Raw genomic sequence first — 21,954 nt, 5'->3', positions numbered from 1 at the left:
TACTCAAGAGAACAACATTTTGCAGTTCTAAGAAGTCCTTGTTATTTTCCACATTAATCAGCTCTTGCTAACTGACAGCAAGTGTGAATGACAAAAGCTGATGAAACACCCAGTGAAAGAGAGATAAGGATTTCAGCGCTTAGGATGACATAATGAAGATATACATAGCTATAAGTGAGTCAAGTTGGCTCCAGATCAGTATGTACATTAAAGAAAAAGAAATTTTTAAAAAGAAAGGGATAAAGAGGTAGGACACAATTCTTTTTACAGCACAACATCTATGATCAAAAGCCAATTTCAAATGAAAGCAAAGAACAGTTTGAAGCAAAGTGTAAACAAAAGTGGTATTAGATCCCCAGAAGGAAGTTAGTTAAACACATGGCAACATGGTTTGTCGGAAAAGTTTGTTAGCAATCAGATGTCTAAGGTGTTATTGTCCTTTTGCCACTTTGGTCTGTTAATACCCATAACACTAAATGGGAGAAACTGGGAAATAATTTTACATTTTTGGTTTCTGATATGGATCGTATTTTTTAAGGGAGGAGAGAAAGGTACAATTTGTGCCTTGAATAAAAAGTTATGACTTATCAGATAAAAGTAAACACTATGGAAAATAGTTTACATTTACTAGGAAAATTGCCTTATGATATTGAATTTTGAATTCAAAGTAATGAGGCTAATTTTCATGATTTGAATATTTTTTATGTCAGCTCCTTATTGACATGAGTCATCTTCCCTAAATAAAATTCACACCCAGAGCACGTGTCTTCTGTTTTTGGCTTGAGGCTGCTTTAGTTATTGTATGTATCAAATGAGCACGTCATCAGTTCAGTGAAACATGCCTTTTATTTAGTTTCTTCCAGAAACACTACTCATTCTACTCAATTTATGTGTATTTGCAACCAGCAAAATTAACCTTCCACATAAAGATTTAAAATTTATCGCTTTGAAATTGCTGTTTCAAATCACACTTTCCCCCCCACTTTTAGCATATAACGCAGGCAAAAGGTCATTCTTTTGCTTTTCATATAGAATATTTTTTAAAATAATAACTTCTACTTTGCCTATTATATTTTTATTATGTTGTTTTACTATTGTACATTATAGAATTTTAGAAATTGGAACTGAAATAACACTTTAGAGATTTTCTTAGTCTAAGTTGTTTTCTTTCAGTTTAGAAAAGCCCTGTAAAGTTAGGCAATTTATCAAAGGTTACTCAATAAATTAATGGCAGAACCACTGTAAGAGGTTGAGATTTAGCTCTTAATTTAATTTTTAAAAATAAATGTTGAGAACAAATCTAATGCAATACAATCTAACCATTTGTAAACACTACCACAATCAAGACATAGAACATTTCCATCACTGGTAAAATTTCCTAGTAACTTTCCTCAGTTCTCATAATCTACCACCCCAGGCAACTCCTGATTGTATGTCATCGTGCACATTTGTCTGAATAGATTTGTCTTTTCTTTAGCTTCATAGAAATAGAATTATGAAGTACGTGCTGTGTGTGGCTTCCTATGTTCAGCATGACATTTTTTCGATATTAATCCATAAATTAGATGTATTACCCTTTGTATTGCTGAACAAAATTACATCCTGTAGATATAGCACAATTTGTTTATGCGTTTTTCAGCTGATGAACATTTTGGTTGTATTCAGTTTTTTGTTATTATGAACGATGCTGCTATGAATATTTGTATATGTCTTTTTTGCAGATGTATATGTCATTTCTCCTGGGTAAATGCTTTGTGAAGGAATGGCTGGATCATGTTTGAAGTTTATGTTTAAAAGTAAATTTATGCTATAAAGTAATTTTATAAGAAAACCATGAACTATTTTCTAAAGTAATTGTGCCACTTTATAATCCCACCAGGAATGTATGAAAATTCACATCACACTACGTCCTTGATAATGTTGAATTATCAATCTTTTGAAATTTGTTGCTGTTCTATAAGTTATGTAATAGTATCTAATCATGATTCTAACTTTGTAACTGCCTAATGGCTAGTGATATTGAATATCTGCTCTTGTGCTTATTGCCTATTTCTATATCTTCTTATGAGAAATGTCTGTTTAAATCATTTTTTAAACAACATTTCTTTGCTTTGATAAAATGAATAACTTATAGAATTCTTTATATAGTCTGTATATAATTCTTTTGTCAGATACCTCTAGTATCACTGTATTCTACCAATTTATGCTTTTTCATTTTCTTAGTGGTGTCTGTTGAAGGTCAGAAGATTTTAACTTTGATAAAATACAATTCATCATATTTTCTTTCATGATTCATCCTATTGTGCTCTTTCTAAAATATTCTTGCCTACTCTAGGACTGCAAAGGTGTTCTTTATTTTTTTATCTAGAAGTTTTTTAAACCTTTTATGTTAAGCCCATTATCTGTTTGGCATCCATTATTTTTGCGTATGGTGTGAAATAAGGGTCAGGGTTTTTGTTTTTGTTTTTTATATTGCTATGGAGTCATCCAGCAGCCACTGTTTAAAAACAAAACAAAAATGTTCCTTTACCCATGGAATATCATTGCCACTTTTGTAGGAAATTAATTGACTACATATGTTGTATTCTATTTCTGGACTATGTATCCTATTCCAATTATATTTATACCTACCATTATACTATAATATATATATTCATAATAAGTCTTGAAATCAGGTACTTTAAGATATGTTACATTTTTCTTCTTTTTCAAAATTGTTTTGTCTGTTCTAGGTCCTTGACATATCCAAAAAAACTTTAGAATCAGTTTAAATTTCTACAAACAAAACCTTACTGAGACTTTGATGGAGATTGCACTGAATTCATAGATCAATTTCAGAAGTGACAAACTAACAATATTGAGTTTTCTGATCCTTGATACATTATCTCCATTTGCTTAGTTCTTTAATTTCTCACAGCAATACTTTGTAGATTTCAGTGTACAGATCCTACATATATTTTGTTAGGTTTAATACTAAGCATTTAATACTTCCTCATACTATAGTAAATAGTACTTTATCTTAAATTTTTATTTTGAATTTGTTGGTATTATATAGTATAAACATATATACTTGTATATTTATATATATTCTTGCACATTGATTAATTTATTTTTCAAATAGTTTTTTACAGTGTCCATAGGATTTTTAACATAAGCAATTATGTTGTATTTTAATAAATAACTAAAATGTCCATCAACTGATAAATACATAAATAAAATGTGCTATACCTGTATGACAGGATATTACTAAGGAATAAAAAGAAATGAAGTACTAAGATATGCTACAACATAGCTTAACTCAAAAAGATGCAAAATGAAAGAAGCCAGGCACAATAAAATACATTTTACTTGATTCCATTTATATGAAATTTTTGGAAAATGCAAATCTTTAGAGACAGAAGGTAGATTAGCGTTTGGAGAGAGGGTGGGAACGGGGAGTAACTACAGATGGGCGTGAGGCTTCTTTTTGGAGCAATGTAAATATTCTAAAATCAGATTGTGTTGACGGTTGCACAACTCTGTAGGTATACTTTACATAAGTGAAGTTTTATAGCATGTATAATATACATTATTAAAGCTGTTTTTTTTAAAAAGTAAATACCTAATAAATGGATTCACTAGTTATTCAGATATATATACACACACACACACACACACACACACACACACATATACCTTTTATTTACATTTTGTTTTGAAAAAGATCTAAGCAATCTTTGTAATTCATATTTTATTTTGGGTGAATCTTTGTGTGAACCACTAACATTCTTGCATTTTATGACCTGATTTTATACTTCAGTTATTATAGCTTAAGCATAGTTATCAAGCTTAAACATATCATAGCTTAAGCATCTTCAGAATATCCAATAATTAATGTTGATTTTCAACTGTAGTAACTTCATGTTAACAGTAGGCTGGGATTTTGATGTGTGATAACTAACTTACTGGCACTATGGGCTGAAATTAGCTGAATACATCTGGACTGACCAAAAAAAAAGAGAACATTTCCTTGAAATGGAAAAAAGAATCACCTGGAGGAGGACGAGTAATAGAGAAGAAGTTTGCTAGTTGCATCACGTTACTGTGTTCTATGTCTGTTGATAGTAGATAGAGTCAAATTAAGGCACTGGAACATCAGCACGTATCAGTGGTTCTTAAACTTTGCTGTGCGTCACAATCATCTAGAGACTTCTTGTCTTAAACAGATCCTTGAGCCCTCTCCAAGGAAATTCTACTTAATTGAATCTGCCATAGAGCCTCTTTCCTAAATTTTAAATAATGCCCAAAGACTCTTTAATATATACAATTTAATCAATAATAACATGAAGATTAAAGTAAAGTTACAGAAAAAAGAAAAACAAGGAGGTACTCAAGGTATAATGTCTATTTATCTCTGATTCATATTTTATTATACCATAGTATAATATTTCCAATAGGGTGAGTCATAGAGGAGGATTTACAAACTGGAAGACAATATGGTACTATGTGTCATAATTCCTTATGCAAGTTCAAATGATTTAATAATTTGTTTTAAGGAAATAGTCAGAAATAAGTTATCCACAAAGAAAACTGTATAATGTATGTTGGCATGTGGTAACAGTGAAAGAAAGAAAGAAAGAGAGGAAGGAAAGGAAGGAAGGAAGAAAGGAAGAAAGAAAGAAAGAAAGAAAGAAAGAAAGAAAGAAAGAAAGAAAGAAAGAAAGAAAGAAAGAAAGAAAGAAAGAAAGAAAGAGGGAGGGAGGGAGAAAATAGGGAAACCTAAGGAAATAAAAATAGAAAAAAGTCAGATGAACTGTCCTGCAATCTGGAAATCTGAACAGTAGTCAGCCACTAAACTCAACCTGAATTATAATATCTAATTATATGATAAAATACTATTTATGAGAATATGGAGCTGGCTTTTAATTCTGCCTCAACCTGACTTTAGTAAGATGGAAAGCTGGATGACTTACATTACTTACCCAAACCTTGATTTCCATGGGAATAGTCTTAATAATTGTTTGAGTATTAAATAAGATGGAGTTTGTAAAACACTTAAGTCATTTCCTAGTATATAGTAATTGCTCATTACATGTTGGCTATTATTATCTGTTCTCTTTGAGACATACTGTGTGGGGTATGTGTGCATATATGATAACTAATTTATATGTCAACTAGACTGGGCCATGGCATGCCCCAGTATCTGGTTAAACATTACTCCTGGATATGTCTGTGAGGGTGTTTCAGAAAGAGATGAGCATTTGAATTGGTGGACTAAATAAAGCAGATGGCCCTCTCCAATGTGGGTGGTCGTATCATCCAACCTGTGAGGACTCAGAACATAATGGTAGAGGAAAGTTGAATTCTTACTCTCTGACTGCTTGAGATATTGGTCTTCTCCTGCCCTTGGACAGGAACCTACGCCACTGATGCTCCTAGTTCTCAGGCCTCTGGACTCAGACCGAAATTTACACCATCAGCTGTCCTGGGTCTCCAGCTTGCAGACAGCAGATTGTTGGACTTTTTAGTCTACATAATCACGTGAGTCAACTCCTTATGTTAAATCTCATATGTTTATGTAAATATATATACATATATATTCTATTTGTTTCCTCAAAGAACACTAACTAATACAGTGTTTGTGTGTTTGTGTGTCTAAAGAGAGGGAAAGATAAAGAGAGCCAGAGAGATGGAAAGACACAGCAACAATAAGGAGCTATACATACCAAAAATTAACAGTAGATGTATTTAAACTGAAAAGAACATATATTTTTTTGCTCTTTATTTTCCCAAGGTTTTAAAGAATATAACATATGATGGTATGGGGCCGGGAGGAAAAGCTTTCATTAAAAAAAAAAAAAAATGGAGAAAGTATGTTTTCCTGAGAAACTCAATTGGTAATTATATTGTGAGAAAGATAAACTCTATGTATACCATTCTTCTATATGAACAAATGCAAAAGAGTTGTAGAGCTATTAGATTTCTATCTTGTAATTGTTTAGAAAATATTTCATTGTCTCTAACTTACCTTTTTTAAAGACAAGGAATCAGTTAGTTATAGTTTTGTATAAAAGCATGAAAGAGTATCGAATTTTGTCACATGCTTTTTCTGCATTTATTGAGATGATAATGTGCTTTTTATCCTTCATTCGGTCAATGTGGTGTATCATATTGATTGATTTGCTTATGTTGAACCATCCTTGCATTCCAGGAATAAATCCCACCTGATCATGGTGTGTGATCCTTTTAATGTGCTGCTGAATGCAGTTTGTTAATATTTTGTTGATGTTTTTACATCCATGCTGCCCATTAGGGATATTGGTGTGTACTTTTCTCATGTTTTGGTCTGGCTTTGGTGTCAGGGTGATGCTGGCCTTACAAAATGAGTTGGAAATGTTTCCTCTTCAATTTTTTTGGAAGAGTTTAAGAAGGATTGGTATTAACTCTTCTTTAAATGCTTGTGACTGTGAAGTCATCTGGTCCTGAGGTTTTCTTGGTTAAGAAGTTTTTAATTGCTGGTTCAATCTCCTTATTTGTTATTGGTCTTTCAGGCTTCCTACTTTTTCATGATTCAGTCTTGAGAGGTTGTTTGTTTCTAGGGCTTTATCTATCTCTTCTAGGTTGTCCAATTTGTTGGCAAAAAATTATTTACAAGAGTCCCTTACAATCTTTTATTTATTTCTGTGGCATCAGTTGTAATGTCCCCTCTTTAATTCTGATTAAATTTATTTGAATATTCTCTTTTTTTCCCCCTTGATTAGTCTAGCTAAGGGTTTGCCAACCGTGTGTGTCTTTTCAAAAAACTAAATTTTTTACATTTTTCTATTGTTTTTCTAGTCTCTATTTCATGCTTTTCTGCTCCAAGATTTATTATTTACTTTCTTTTGCTAACTTTGGGCTTAGCTTATTCTTCTTTTTCTACTTCATTAAGGTATAAAATTAGGTTGTTTATTTAAGACCTTTCTTCTTTTTTAATGTAGCTGTTTATTACTATAAACTTCCCTCTTAGAACTGCTTTTGCTGTGTAAGTTTTGGTATATTTTCCTTTTTATTTGTCTTTATATATAAGCAGGCGGTTGTAGCAAGGCCTCCAAGAGCTAACGTAATATTTTGAAATGATTCACTTATTTTACTAATTAATTTGTTTTGGGAGCTGCATAACTGCATATAACTCTCTGACTCCATTTATATACACTATTGCATTGGATAATTTGGGGCCTCTCTCAAACATCAGAAACTTGAGTATGTAGAAAACAAAAATTGTAGACATTTTATGTGTCAAAAAAAAAAGCAAAAATATAATGTTGGTCTTATTTCTTGGATTTTTTAGAAAATACTTTTTTTTTCTTGGTTGGAAGATTAGCCTATAACAGATCTGCATTGTTATAAAGTGTGGTTTTAGGAGCCAGGTTTCTGCCCTTCCCTAGAAAGTCACCTTTTACATCAAACAGACAATCTGGGATTGGGCTATTGATGAGTTTTACAGGATTAAATAGGCACTCTGGCATTAGACAGGGAAGAAGTTCTATAATATCCCAGGTTAAGACATGGATCATATGCTTAACTCTTCTTATTAAACTCAAATATACTGGCCAACATTTAAAAGAATAAAGATAAAATCTAAGTGGGCTTTTATCTTTTAGTGGGCTTTTACTTCCAAATATGATCAAGCAACAGGGTCAGGATTTACATTCTGCAGTCCAAAACTGGGCAAAAATATATTTTAAAATATTTGCAGATATTGGACAGGAAATAGCACAGGATTGCTTTGAGCCTTATACCCTTATACCCTGCTGGATGTCACATTCCAGACCAGGGAGCAGAGGTATGGATCCCAAACAGAGCCTGACCATTCCCCTAAGTTGAGGTGATCAGAATTCGGAGAGGCTGAGTGAGGTGTCTGTAAGTTGCAAAACAGAGTTCCACAAAGAAGCAATGCTGAAAAAATGCACAGGCATCCCATTGAGTCAGCTGACTACTAAACCATGCAGGTATAGGCTGAGATTACACAAAGCTATGCAAAGAACTCACGTGGGGCAGAGAAGTGTTGAACCAGCTGAGCAGAGCGTGCTTATTCATCACCTGGGGCTTGGAGAGGAGATCCCAGAAGGGTCAACCGTTAGTAGTAAGGACAAGTTATCCCTAGATGGAAGGCTACTATGGACCCACCCACTGAAAGTTTTAACATAAGCCTCTGAGGCAAGGGTACATAAACTTTTCCTGAAGGGCCAGCTGGTAAATATTTCAGGCTTTGCAGGCCACATATGATATCTGTTGCATATTCTTCTTTGTTTTTGTATTATTGTGTTCTTACAATCCTTTAAACATATGTATTGGTTTCTTAGGGCTGATATAAAAAGTTGCTAAAAACTAGGTGGCTTCAAACAATAGAAATTTATCCTCTCACAGCTCTGAAGGCTAGAATCAAGGTGGTCTGAAATCAAGGTGTTGACAGGTCATGTTCCTTTTGAATGCCCTAGGAAAGAATCCTTTCTTGCCTCTTACAGCTTCTGGTGGTTACTGGCAATCATTGGTGTTCCTTGGCTTGTAGATGCATCACTCCAATCTCTATTCCTTCTTCACATGGCCTTCTTGTCTGTGTGTATGTACCTCCATGTGTTTGTGTCAGCTTTTATATGCAGATCAGTGAATGGAATTAGGGCAAACCCAATCCAAAATGACCTAATCTTCACTTGACTACATCTGCAAAGAGTGTTTAAATAAGGTCACATTAACAGGTAAAAGATGGACATGAATTTGGGAGGACACTATTGTGAAAACTCCTGTTAGCTCAAAGGCCTTCCAAAAGCTGGCCACAGGATGGATTCAGTACATATGCCATAGTTTGCTGGTCCCTGGTATAAGTACTGCAACTTTGAAACAAACTTACATTAAACTGAAAGTCTTTATTTCCCACTATGTAACCTAACTATGAAAAAGTCAAATATTAAAAAAAAAATCATTTTTAGATACTAGCATATTTTGTCGTGTAGCATACCAGGAACTGCTATCCAATTAGAGAAGCTAGGAGCAAAGTAAGGTAGAGCGCACCCTAATAATACTTAATTAGAACAGTTCTGTCAAGCTGGGCAAAAGGTGCCACAGATTGAAATGGTTAGTATTCTTATTTTTAGTTCAAAAAACAAAATAATAAGTAAGGTGTTTGTAACACTGACTTAACATCTGAATTCACCATTAAAAAGTTTAGATTAAAAAAAATTCTGACACCAGAGTGAAATAATGAAATTTTAGCACTGTAGTTTCACTGACAGGGTCAGAGGTAATATTAAATAGTAATGAAAGTACAATAAAGAAAAGCTGGTGCTTGCTTTCTAATAGCAGTTTCTAACCTTCATTGTTCTCTTCTCTTCTCCAATAAGGCGGCTAGTTCCCTAACTGCCAGTTTAAAGAGTTTCTTGACTTGATCCTAATTTCATGCAGGTAAAATTCTAGACATATACACCTAGGTCAAAATCACTTTTTTGTAAATAAAATTTCTTATTTAAGAATACTTTTACATTTACAGAAAAGTTGTCAGGACAGTTGAGAGATTTCTAGTATATCCTAAATCTTGTTTACCCTTCCGTTAAAATCTTACATTCCTGTGCTACATTTGTCACACTTTTGAGCCAATAATGAAATAATATTCTTAACTAAAGCTCATGATTTATTTATATTTCCTTAGTTTTTATCTGAGGTCCTTTTTTTGTTCTGTCTATAATACTTCATTGCATGTAGTCATCATGTCTCCTTAGAATTCCCTGGGCTGTAAATGTTTCTCAGATTTTCCTTGCTTTTTGAGGCATATTAGCCAGATATTGTGTAGAATGTCCCTGTATTCATATTTGTCTGATATTTTTCTAATGACTAGACTGGGGTCATGGGTTTTGAAGCGGAAAACCACAGAGGTAAAGTGTCACTTCCATCACATCATTACAAGGGTACATACTGTCAACATGACTTATCACTAGTGTTGTTCACCTTGATCACCTGGCTGAGGCAGTGACTGTCAGGTTTCTCTACTGTAAAGTTACTCTCCCCCCTCCCCACTTTCTGTACTGTACTCTTTGGAAGGATGTCACTATGCATAGCCTACACTAAGGAGTAGGGAGTTATGTTCCATCTCCTCGAGGGGCAGTATCTATATAAATTACTTGGAATTTCTCTGCAGAGGATTTGTATATCTTCCCCTCATTTATTTATTTATTCAGTCATTTGTTTATATCCATTGGAACTCTTGGTTATTTACTTTAAACTTTGGGTTATAGTACAATACTATGTTTATTTTCTTACTCAAATTCTTCTAGTTCTGGCTGTACAGTGATTTCAGAATTCTTATACCTTGCTCACATGGTCAATATTTACCAACTAAATTGCAGTACCTATAAATATTTCCTTTTGTCTTTAGTCCTACAGTCTTCACTCATTTCCCAAGTTACTTAGGTCAACTCATTTCAGCCCACCCCCTTCAGTGATGTCATGTTGCACATCTGTAATATAGATTCTTTTTTCACAGTCTGCATTCCTTCCTGGGATCCTCACATCTCACAACTGATTTTTAATTTGCATATATAAAGTTCATTCTTAGTACTATAAGGATTGCTATTAGTTTTGACAAATGCATAGCTTTGTTTATCCATCAATATAGTACCAAACAGAATAGTTTCATAGCCACCTGTGCTTCGCCTCTTCAACTCCCTTCCTCTTCACAAGCAGCTGACTGGCAACCTCTGATCTGTTTTCCATCAAGAGTTTTGCCTTTTTCAGAATGTCTTATGAATGAAATCATATGGTATGTTGCGTTTACAGACTCACTTAGTAATAATCATTTAAGATTCATCTGTGTTGTTTAGATAGATGATTCGTACCTTTTCATTGCTCAATAATATTCCATTCTGTGAATGTACCATACTTCATCCATTCACCTGTTAAAGGACAACTTTGTTGTTTTCATTAGTTATGATTATAAATAAAGCTTCTATAAACATCTCTGCATGAGTTTTTGTGTGTTCTATAAACATCTGTGTGTAAGTTTTTGAATCAGTTGGGTAAAAACTTAAGAATGCCATTGCTGAGTTATATAGGAAGACTATGTTTGGCTTTATATGAAACCGCCAAATTGTCTTCCAAAATGGCTATACTGTTTTGCATTCCCACCAGCAATGAATGAGAGTCTCTATTATTGTTCCTATCCTTGCTAGTAATTGGTATTCCCGTTGTTTTGGAATTTAGCCATTCTAATATATGTTGAGTAGTGTTTCTCTTGTTTTAATTTGCAATTCCCAAATGATATTGAACATTTTTTCATGTATTTAGTTGTCTTCTGTGTATTTTTTTGGTGAAGTATCTGTTCAGGTCTTTTGCAAATTAATTTTTTTCTTATTGTGATGTTGAGTGCTTTGTATATTCTGATTAAAAGCCCTTTCTCAGAATTTGCAAATATTTTCTCCCTGTCTGTGGCTTGTCTTTTATTCTCTTCACAGTGTCTTTTGCAGAGCAGAAATTTTTAATTTCAATAAAGTCCAAATCATATCTTTTTCAGATCCATGAGTTTTTGGATCAAAACTCATCAACAAATCCAAGGTTATATAGATTTTCTCCTGTGTTTCCTAGATGTTTTATACTTCTGCATTTTACATTTAGGCCTTAAATTCATTTTGAGTTAATTTTTGTAAAAGGTGTAAGGTCTCTGTCTAGATTATTTTATTATGTTTGTTTGTCTGTTTGTTTGCATACAGATGTCCAAATATTCCAGTGCCATTTGTTAAAAAGACAATCCTTTATCCTCGAAGTGCCTCTGTAGCTTTGTCAGAAATCAGTTGACTATAAATGTGTAGGTCATTCTCTGGGCCCTCTATTCTGTCCATTTATCAGTGTCTGTTCTTTCACCAATGCCATATTTTCTGATGATACTACCTTTATAGTAATTCTTGAAATCATATAGTAATCGTATATCATTATTTTTGCTTATGGTCCAGTTATCAAATTTTGCATGTTAAACAGAAACTAAATCCTTGTTTTTTTCTATGCACTGGATCCATATTTTAATACAGTCCCTTTAGGGTCAGACACCTGCCTATATATTGTCTTTCTCTCTCACACAATTGATATCCTTATTATGATCTCATGTTGAGTGAATAGAGTATTATACCTGCTAACAGACTTCTTTCAAACATTATTACAGTATTAATTGACCCTGAATTTTTTAACATCAGGTTGGATGTACCTATCATAATATGTCTCTTAGAAATCTTTATTTAATATTCAAATATGTTCCTTATTAGAAGAATAGTTATTCTACCTCAAAAAAATGTGCCTTGGGGTAGTACTGAAAGAATTGCTTACGTAGATTTTTTTTTTAAATTTTTATTTATTTATTTATTATTTTTGGCTGTGTTGGGGTCTTCGTTTCTGCGCGAGGGCTTCCTCTGGTTGCGGCGAGCGGGGGCCGCTCCTCATCGAGGTGCGCAGGCCTCTCACTGTCGCGGCCTCTCTTGTTGCGGAGCACAGGCTCCAGACGCGCAGGCTCAGTAGTTGTGGCTCACGGGTCTAGTGGCTCCGCGGCATGTGGGATCTTCCCAGACCAGGGCTCGAACCCGTGTCCCCTGCACTGGCAGGCAGACTCTCAACCACTGCGCCACCAGGGAAGCCCCCACTTAACGTAGATCTTAATTTGCAAAATAAACTATTCAGTGGGCCCATTATTTGTTACCCAAAATCGTGTTGCGATTTAGCTAGCTAGTAAGCAAGAATGCACGGGTAAAAGATGAATTAGTACTGAAAAAAAAAATAGCTTGCAGTTGTGTAGTCAGAAATAATTTCACATTCAAAAAAGCACGAGTTATTTTAGAATAAAAGTCACAATAGGATATAGCACAAGATTAGAGCAACTTCACTTGCATTATTTGCAAAATTATAGATCTGCTTTGTAATAGAGGAAATAATAAATATTTTTCCTGGCCTTGGGACCTTTATTGTAAAATATTACTACTTTACTTTTAAGATGGGGTTCTTTTTTCCCTATTATTTAATTACTAGATTGTGTGAAAAGAATGCAATTCTTATTTTGTCCATTTTGTAATATCACAATAATTTTGGTGGCAAATTATCGGAAAGACAATAACATCAAATGGTGGTGAGTCAAGGAAATGGATACAGGAAATGGATTTCTGCTCTCTTGCAGTTGTAAGCTATAACTGAACCTATTTTAGGGCCTGTAAAGTAAGAGAGCCGCTAGGAGCAATACAGATCATGACTTCCACAAAAGTGACATCCACTGATTGATGCAGTCTATAGGAGGGAATTTGTGAGAAAGATAGTGTGTGAGGGACATTAAAATCATTTTTCTTGTCAGAAATAAACAGTGCACAGTCTTCTTTGCCCTTGACAACATGTTGTAGACTTAGGTTTTCATTTGTCTTTTATGCTCCTGTATATGAGACAAGTTTCAAAAAATTTAAAATTAATTACCATCCACAACCTAAAAAATCTCCAGAGAAAATAAGTGAGGTAGGGATCAGTAATTAATTGTTCCTAGAACCACTAGGTCAGACTTCAAACTTCACTTTTGAATTCAACCTACCAAAACTGGTTTTTCATACCCTCTGTCTTAACCAGAACTTAGAAAACCTCCATGTCACTTACTGCCACAGACAGTGCTTTGATCAAACAGAATTCAGCAAGAGCAAATATGTGTGTAATGCTCATGGCCATTTTAGCAGTTTGTTAACAAATGTTTATTCAATAAATAAAGATCAACATTATAGCCTAGTTTTCCACCATATTTTGTATATATAAAATGATCTATACATAGCAAACTTTAGTAACAGATTTGAACACAAGTCCTCAAACCATTTATTTCCCTTTATGACTATGGAAAACTACCCTACAGTGTCATAGCTTCTTTAAAAAAAATGGTCCTTATTATATGTTGTTAAGTAAATTATTTAGAAATTGATAAACTAAGTATGAGAAGAATGAGATTTACAACTGACTTTATAATGAGATATATGAATAAATTAAATTGATCGACGTTGTAATAATTGCCAAAATAGGCAAGATCAGAATATGCTACCATCAGTATCATTATCGCAGAATTTGGAAATGTTGTATTGAGGTTTTTCCTTATTCCATTAAATATTCAGCCATATTCCTTGCTGTATTTTTTTAAAGCCTGTGTCTTATCAGTTATAAAAATGACTTAAATATTTAAAATCTCTTTAATCAAATTATTCAAGACTGTTTGAATCAGTCAAACCTCAAGAGACTTTGTAATTTCATGCACAAGCTAAATCATATTATGTTTTGCTTAATGGAACTAAGTGTTTGGTGATCTCAGTCAATTATGACTGCTAATTATAAACATTGATTTAAAGTGACTTATGTTTGATCTTTTGAAGTAGTTTTCTTCCAACATATATTGCTTCCTCAAATGCTATTGAATTTTAGCATTTGAATGTTCAGTTCAATTACTTGAATTATCCAAATTTAAATTATTAAATGGTAGGTATGTTAGAGGTGTACAAATATAATTATTTTTTCATTGTGAGATAGAATAATATTGAAAGATGAGGCAATGTCTATATTATAAAGTTCCTAACGTACTTTTCTAGTTTAACAAAGTCAGAATCGATGTCCATTTATCTCTTTGGGGAAGTTATGTTTTAAAAAGGCACATAAGTCAATTAAAAGAGTTTTTTGGCTAAGCTATCCATATAAATAATAATGTTAAGTTATAACAGCAGTCCCCGACCTTTTTGGCACCAGGGACTGGTTTTGTGGAAGGCAATTTTTCCACGGACCAGGGGGAAGGGGGATTGGTTTCCAGATGATTCAAGTGCATTACATTTATTGTGCACTTTATTTCTATTATTATTACATTGTAATATATAATGAAATAATTATACAGCTCACCATAATGCAGAATCAGTGGGAGCCCTGAGCTTGCTTTCACTTGCCACTCACTGATAGGGTTTTGATGTGAGTCTGCAGACAGTTGATTTATTATGGTCTCTGTGCAGTCACACCTCTCTCTAATGATAATCTGTATTTGCAACCACTCCCCAGTGCTAGCGTCACCTCAGCTCCACCTCGGATCATCAGGCATTAGATTCTCATAAGGAACGCGCAACCTAGATCCCTCGCATGTGCAATTCACAGTAGGGTTCACGCTCCTGTGAGAATCTGATGCCTCTGCCACTGATCTGACAGGAGGTGGAATTCAGGCGGTAATGTGAGTGATGGGGAGCGGCTGTAAATACAGATGAAGCTTCACTCACTCACTCGCCCGCCGCTCACTTCCTGCTGTGCGGCCCTGTTCCGAACAGGCCACGGACCAGTACCGGTCCATGGCCCGGGGGTTGGGGACCCCTGAGTTATAAAATACGTATGCAAAAGGTTACATTGTGTAGATAATGGAAATAACTAATTATTTGTATTAATATATAGTACCTAAATTATAATGGGGCTTTCTATTGATTTTTTTAAACCAATTGTTTCTCAACAAAATCAATATAGCATTTTAAAAGATACTTTGCTCAGTATGTGGCAGTCCTCTGTAAAGGATACTCAGATGCTAATCTTTCCATTCCTCTCTTGGTTCCACCATAAATTCATTGACAGAATGTTAATTCCTTGAAGTGCCAATAGTATAATTGATACATTATAATTAATAGTATAATCCACTATTACACCGTAAAGACAAAGATTAACATTAACACATTAACATTACTTGGCTTCTAGGGTTTTTTTTTGTGTGTGTATCTTTTAAAATATACAAACCAATAAATACAAATAACTTGTAATATTTAGTCCATGTTTTAAAGAGCAAAAAAAAAGAAAAGAAAAATCTTCCACCATTTCTGAGGAAGAGAGACTGGGTTTAAATCAAAGATCTAGGGACTTTCCCCAGACCTCATAATTATATTTGTTCCCAGTGAATTTGAGGTTCTTGATATCTCATTGCAGAAAGAATTCAGTGAGAGACGAAGTGATAGGTAAGAAGTGGATTTATTTAGAGAGAAACACACTCCAGAGACAGAGTGTGGGCCATCTCAGAAAGCGAGAGAGCCCCGAAATATGGCGTGGTTAGTTTTTATGGGCTGGGTAATTTCATAGGCTAATGAGTGGGAGGATTATTCCGATTATTTCAGGGAAGGGGTGGGGATTTCCAGGAATTGGGCCACTGCCCACTTTTTAGCATTTTATGGTTAGCCTCAGAACTGTCATGGCACTGGTAGTGTCACTTAGCATGCTAATGTATTATAATGAGTATGATGAGGCTCAAGGTCCACTGGAAGTCGAATCTTCTGCCATCTTGGACCTAGTTGGTTCCAACCAGTTTTTGTCATGTCCTATGGCTATGTAATTCTTTCAAAGGCTGTGCCCTGCCCTCTTCCTCCTGTTTCATTTTGACCATTGACTGCTGTGTGCAACCAATTTACCCACTTCTTGTATGTAAGTGTCTATTGCGTTTTTCCTATGCCTTAGGTGTGTGAGAGCCAGATACCTTGTTTCTTTCCTTTACAAGTATTCAAATGAAGAGTAAGTGTAACAAAGGAAAGGACCTAAGGAGCCCTTCTATGCCTGGATCTAACTTAGCTTTCAAATTCCTAGGTAATAAACTTGACCCTGTTGCTATATTGGCATGAGACATTTGTTGGCATTGAAAGGAAACAGTGCATATTTTATGTGAGAGGAAAGAAGAGTTGTTAAAAGAAAAGATGTGGCTATTTAAAAACTTAGCCACAAATATTCGGGTATACTTCTTATTAAGAGGTGGTATCTGTGTTCCCCACCCTACCCCCAACCAGCTCCACCTTGAAGTTAAAAGGCTTGTGCCTGCTTTGACAATGAAAATTATATGACATAACTTCCAATTCTGGGTCATAAAAGGCCACAGAACTTCGGCTATTTTTTCACTACAAAGCTCACTCTTAGAGCCTATAGCCACTGCTCTGTGACAATGCCAACGCCACATGGAGAGGCCACATGTAGACATTCTGATAGACCCAGCTGAACCTAGCCTTTGTTTCATAAATTTTATATAGATGCTAAACAATGTGAATTTCACATTGTCAAGGTGTGGATTTTTCTGGCGGACAGTTCCTTGCGGAGCACCTTGATCCTTTGAAGCCTTCTTGAAAACTATAGGCACGCATGAATTAGCTTTTTCCCTAGGGCAAGTGCAGCCTTCCTATTGACTGTGACTTTTCTTGGCCCTTGACTGATTGTAGAGTCTCACAAGTGTTCCAAGGGGATTCTACTTTCTGACTTTTCCAAACTTCAAAATCTCCTAGTCCTGTTTGAATTCTTGAAAATTTTGAATTTACATTTCTCCTACTGTTCTTTGCTTGGCCTCATGTATTCTAACCTTATGCATACAAGACTTAATATTAGAGGCAGCCTCTAGGGAATGTTTATGCAAATTTCCAAAGCACTCTAATTACTTAACTTTCTCTGCAAAATTACTCTGCCCAGCAAACTTTAGTCGCCTCACCTTCTCCTGTCTCTCCTCAATTCAGCAAGATCTCCAGGAGGCTCTTCTTGGCTGCCCTACCCTCCTTCCATCTCTGCGCAATGGACTGGAAAATGCATCCAGGCAGAAATCCGGGGCAAACTGTGGGGCTCTCCTCATTTCTCTCCCTCCTTTTTTATTCTCCAATATCTGAAAGAAAAAAAGTTATTTCATATAATTTGTCTAGTTTTTCAGTTATTTACAATAGGAGTGGAAATTCAATTATAGTTACTCTTAATGACCGAAGCAGAAATCTCCATTTGAATTTAATACCACAGGCATAGGGCATAAAGTAGGAATACATGCCCATACATTAAATGATATAATAATCATAGTGGTATCCAAATTTTTAAGATATTGTTATATACTTTTTATTCTTTGTCAAATAGTGCCAATAAAAATACTGAAAGCAAATGGCATTTTCTATAATATTACTACAATACTCTTACAGATTCCAATAATTTTAGAAATTTGACATTTTAATATTTTTATGATGATGTTAATGAGAAATATGAAACTAAAATTCAAATACACTGTATTTAATATAAAATTTAAATTAATAATTTAGACTACAGAATATAATTTGATAGCTGAAGAAGTTTCTCTACTCAAAAAATAAGTGTGTGTTGGGGGGGAATGTTCTTTTTCCTTTAAGATATAATTTTAAGCTAGCTGAAAATGGCCTTTTTTCCTTTTGGTAAGAAAATACCATTTCACGACTATGCATAAACATTTGTTCTGTTTACTTTGATATGTTCCTTTTTTGAGGCAAAATCTATCGTATTTGCATAGGTAGAGTTGGAAGGCCTGTCAAAACTGTCAAACAGAAATATAAACAGAAATCTCAGCTCAGGAATTGCACAACTATTTTTATATTTAGTTAGTATGTCACAAAATGATTACAGTCATATTGTCTATGCCTATAAGAAAACTGATGAATTCTATATTTGAAATTATGATTATTTTCAAAAAAGTATATAAGTTTGCACTTTCTTGAATAAACTCAACAATTCCCACTGCTCTTCTCCTTGACTATTTCCTCCCTGGCAACTGCCTTCAAGCTTGATTTTTTTTTTTTTTTTTTTCCTCATTTCTTGATGCCCTCATTTTGGCACCTCTATTTATAATTCCTCACTGATTCAGTTAACCTCAAAAAGCACTCAAAATTGAGTTGTCAGAGCCAAGAACTGAGTAACAGCTCGGAAAACCAAATACTGTGCAGCTGATCTGTTAAAAAAAAGTAGACTATCCAATAAGGAATCCGTCAAGAAATAGACAATTCTTACTATAGAAAAATATGTAGGTACACTCCTTAACCCAAGAGCACTTTCCAAACTAATTCTGTAAATGTACAATTGTTTGGCTCTTCCAGGAAATGCAGGCACACTGTCTATTGATCAGAGTACTTTGTTCAACATCTTAAAAGTCATTACACAGGCTGGACTACATCTTTTGTCAGTGCACAGCACACAGAGAAACAATGATAAAAGGCAATTAGACATTCTAAATTTAAAGTGGGTTTTATTCTTTAAATCATGAAGCACTTATTCTTCTGAAATGTATATTCCAAGCTTCAAACCTTAACTGTATCAGTAATGACAATGATCTCATGCAACACAGAAGAAAAGAAAAGTGCTCTGCCTGCAAAGACAAATTTGAAAGCTGATAAGAACTTTGAACTGATGACGATATTAACATTTACAAAAGAAGCTGTTTTTTGATATGTGAATTTTAGCAAAATTATATGCAAAAACTATAATAATGAGACATGAGTTTCTTATCTGCTAGAGAGAGGAAATTCAGTTGTGGGCTTTGCAACCAAAAGACCTTTCCGTGAACTGATAGTTTTCCCCTTCCAACCAACTCCCCATCTTTTAAAATGCAATAAATCTGATTACTGACTAGACAATATTTTTGCCACAATTATGATTGCCAATCGGGGAAGTATTTTTGAGTACGCTCTGTTGCTGCGCTAGCAAAATATTTCCAGGTGTGACTGATTTACAACAAGAGGTACTAGAATACAATGGTCAAGAACACAGGCAACGGATTCAAATCGTAGCTCTAACGCCTCCCAGCTGTGATCTTGGGCATACCGCTTAACCTCTGTGCCTCAGTTTCTCCTTTGGAAAAAATAAAAATAATTTTTAAAAAAGGTTAAAACTCTATTTTCTTCACTGAGTTTTCTAGAAAGTTTCCATTTATAAAAGTAAAGGCACCTGGTAGATACTAAGCGCTAGGAGAGTTTGCTTCTATCATTATTATTATGCTGGTTTTTATCATTATCATGCTGCTGAAGAACAAGCAGAGCTCTGTCCTGCTTTGTCACGGTCAGCAATGAAGATGCTATGGACAAATCATTTAGGAGCATCTCGACGGTGCCAGCGGATTTAAAGAGGCGCTGATCAACGTGGAAGATCACCGCTCGCAACCCAGGGCCTGGCGCCGGGTAGGGGCGCGGCGCTCGATTTCCTTCCCTGCCTCCGCCGGCCCTGGTGCGCATGCTCAGTCCTGTTCGGCCAGCTGCTTTGATTTTTTTTTTTTTTTTTTTCTGGGTGGCCGAAGCGACCCGGGACCGGCTCAGGGATGGGGAGTGAAGCCCCCGGAGCTGCGGCGGCGGCGGCGGCGGCGGCGGCGGCGGCGCCTTGAGGACCAGCCACGGGGAGGCAGCTGCCGCTCGTCGGTGAGTATCTGGGAAGCGCCACCATGACGTTTCGTAAGAAGGGCACCAAGAACCCCCCAGTCCTGAGCCAGGAATTCATCCTGCAGAATCATGCGGACCTTGTCGCCTGTGTGGGGATGTTCTTCGTGCTGGGGCTCATGTTCGAGGGAACAGCAGAAGTGTCGATCGTTTTTATTACTCTCCAGCACGGTGTTACCTTCCCTGCCGAAGAAGCAGAAGAAAGAGCCACAGCACCTAAGTTCCTGTATCATTATGGTGCCAAAGATTTGGCCACAGTGTTCTTCTACATGCTGGTGGCAATCATCATTCACGCCACTATTCAAGAGTATGTCTTGGATAGAATTAACAGGCGAATGCAGTTCCCCAAACCGAAACAAAGCAAATTTAACGAATCTGGTCAGTTTAGTGTATTCTTCCTTGTCTCTTGTATTTGGGGCACCTTCATTCTACTCTCTGAAAACTGCCTGTCAGACCTGTCTCTCTTATGGAGGGCTCACCCCAATAACATGATGACATTTCAGATGAAGTTTTTCTATATCTCACAGTTGGCTTACTGGTTTCACGCCTTTCCTGAACTCTACTTCCAGAGAATCAAACCTCAAGATCTCTCCCAGCAAGTTGTCTACGTTGGTCTTCACCTCTTTCACATTGCAGGAGCTTACCTCTTGTACTTGAATCACCTGGGACTTCTCCTTTTGATGATGCATTATTTTGTGGAATTCCTTTCCCACTTTTGCGACCTGTTTTATTTTAGCGATGAAAAGTACCAGAAAGAGTTTTCTCTGTGGGCCATTGTGTTTATCTTGGGTCGACTCGTGACTTTAATAGTTTCCGTGATCACTGTTGGTTTTCACCTGGCTGGAGGGCAGAATGGGAATTCGGATGGCACTACCGAAGATGTGAACGTGTTGGCAGCTAAAATTGCTGTTCTGTCATCCAGTTGCACTATCCAAGCGTACATAACATGGAATTTATTTAATGTTCAGCTTCAGAGGTGGATGGAAGAAGATGCTCCTCTTCAGGCCCCAAGTGTGAAGAAGAAACGGACCAAGGGCAGGTTTTCTAGAAAAGGAACAGAAAACGGTGTGGCAACTTCAAATAGAGTAGACTCTCCCCATATGAGGAAAGAAAAATCTTCATAATGAATTGCAAGTTAATTGACTAATGTCTCTAAAGAAGTCTGCTCTTTACTATAAGATACCTTTCTTCGCTGGAGACTTTTCTGTTCTTGAAAATAGTCTGTGCTGTCCTTGATTTCTGCTACTGTACCGTGTAATGTATTTTTTTAAAAGGCATTTGAGGGGAGGATGATTATTATGAGTGGAAAAATATCTAGTTTAGACTAAGCTACTCATCATCAACATGGTTTAGGGATTGCTATATTTCTTTTTTTACCTTTGAACATTTTCCTAATTTGTAGAGATAACTCCAAAACTCCACGTATCAGTGACACAGTTCTTGCTCCCACCAATCTTTTGTAACGTTAACAAGATGGTCTTTTATAGCAATGACATATTTTTAATGTTCTCTTCTAGGATAAAATAGAAAGATTATAAATCTGGAAGTCAACTTCATTAAGTTTTCCGTATTCCCTAATTCTTAGAATGTTTTTTTTTTTTTGAATTGACAAGTGGAGAAGAGATTTGTAAAACCACCAAAATAATGATGTGTTTTGTAGGTAGTGGTTGTTAGTGTAACATCCCACTAAAAAAACCAAGATACTAATGGTTAACATGTGGAGACTTATTGCCATATATTGAATCAAAATATCTTGAAT

The 21,954-nt window shown here is 35.4% G+C and overlaps 1 protein-coding gene across 1 annotated transcript; it reads left to right on the top strand.

Annotated features, from left to right (window-relative positions):
• The first annotated feature begins 5,470 nt into the window (after positions 1-5,470).
• On the top strand, positions 5,471-21,911 carry TRAM1L1 (translocation associated membrane protein 1 like 1). Its single transcript, XM_068542323.1, has 2 exons — positions 5,471-5,520; positions 20,060-21,911. Exon 2 carries the CDS (start codon positions 20,201-20,203, stop codon positions 21,317-21,319), a length of 1,119 nt encoding a protein of 372 aa, XP_068398424.1. The 5' UTR covers positions 5,471-5,520; positions 20,060-20,200; the 3' UTR covers positions 21,320-21,911.
• The last annotated feature ends 43 nt before the right edge of the window (positions 21,912-21,954 follow it).

The sequence above is a fragment of the Eschrichtius robustus genome, chromosome 4 (assembly GCF_028021215.1).
Source record: "Eschrichtius robustus isolate mEscRob2 chromosome 4, mEscRob2.pri, whole genome shotgun sequence".
Lineage (NCBI taxonomy): Eukaryota > Metazoa > Chordata > Mammalia > Artiodactyla > Eschrichtiidae > Eschrichtius > Eschrichtius robustus.
This window is presented reverse-complemented; position numbering and strand designations above follow the sequence as displayed.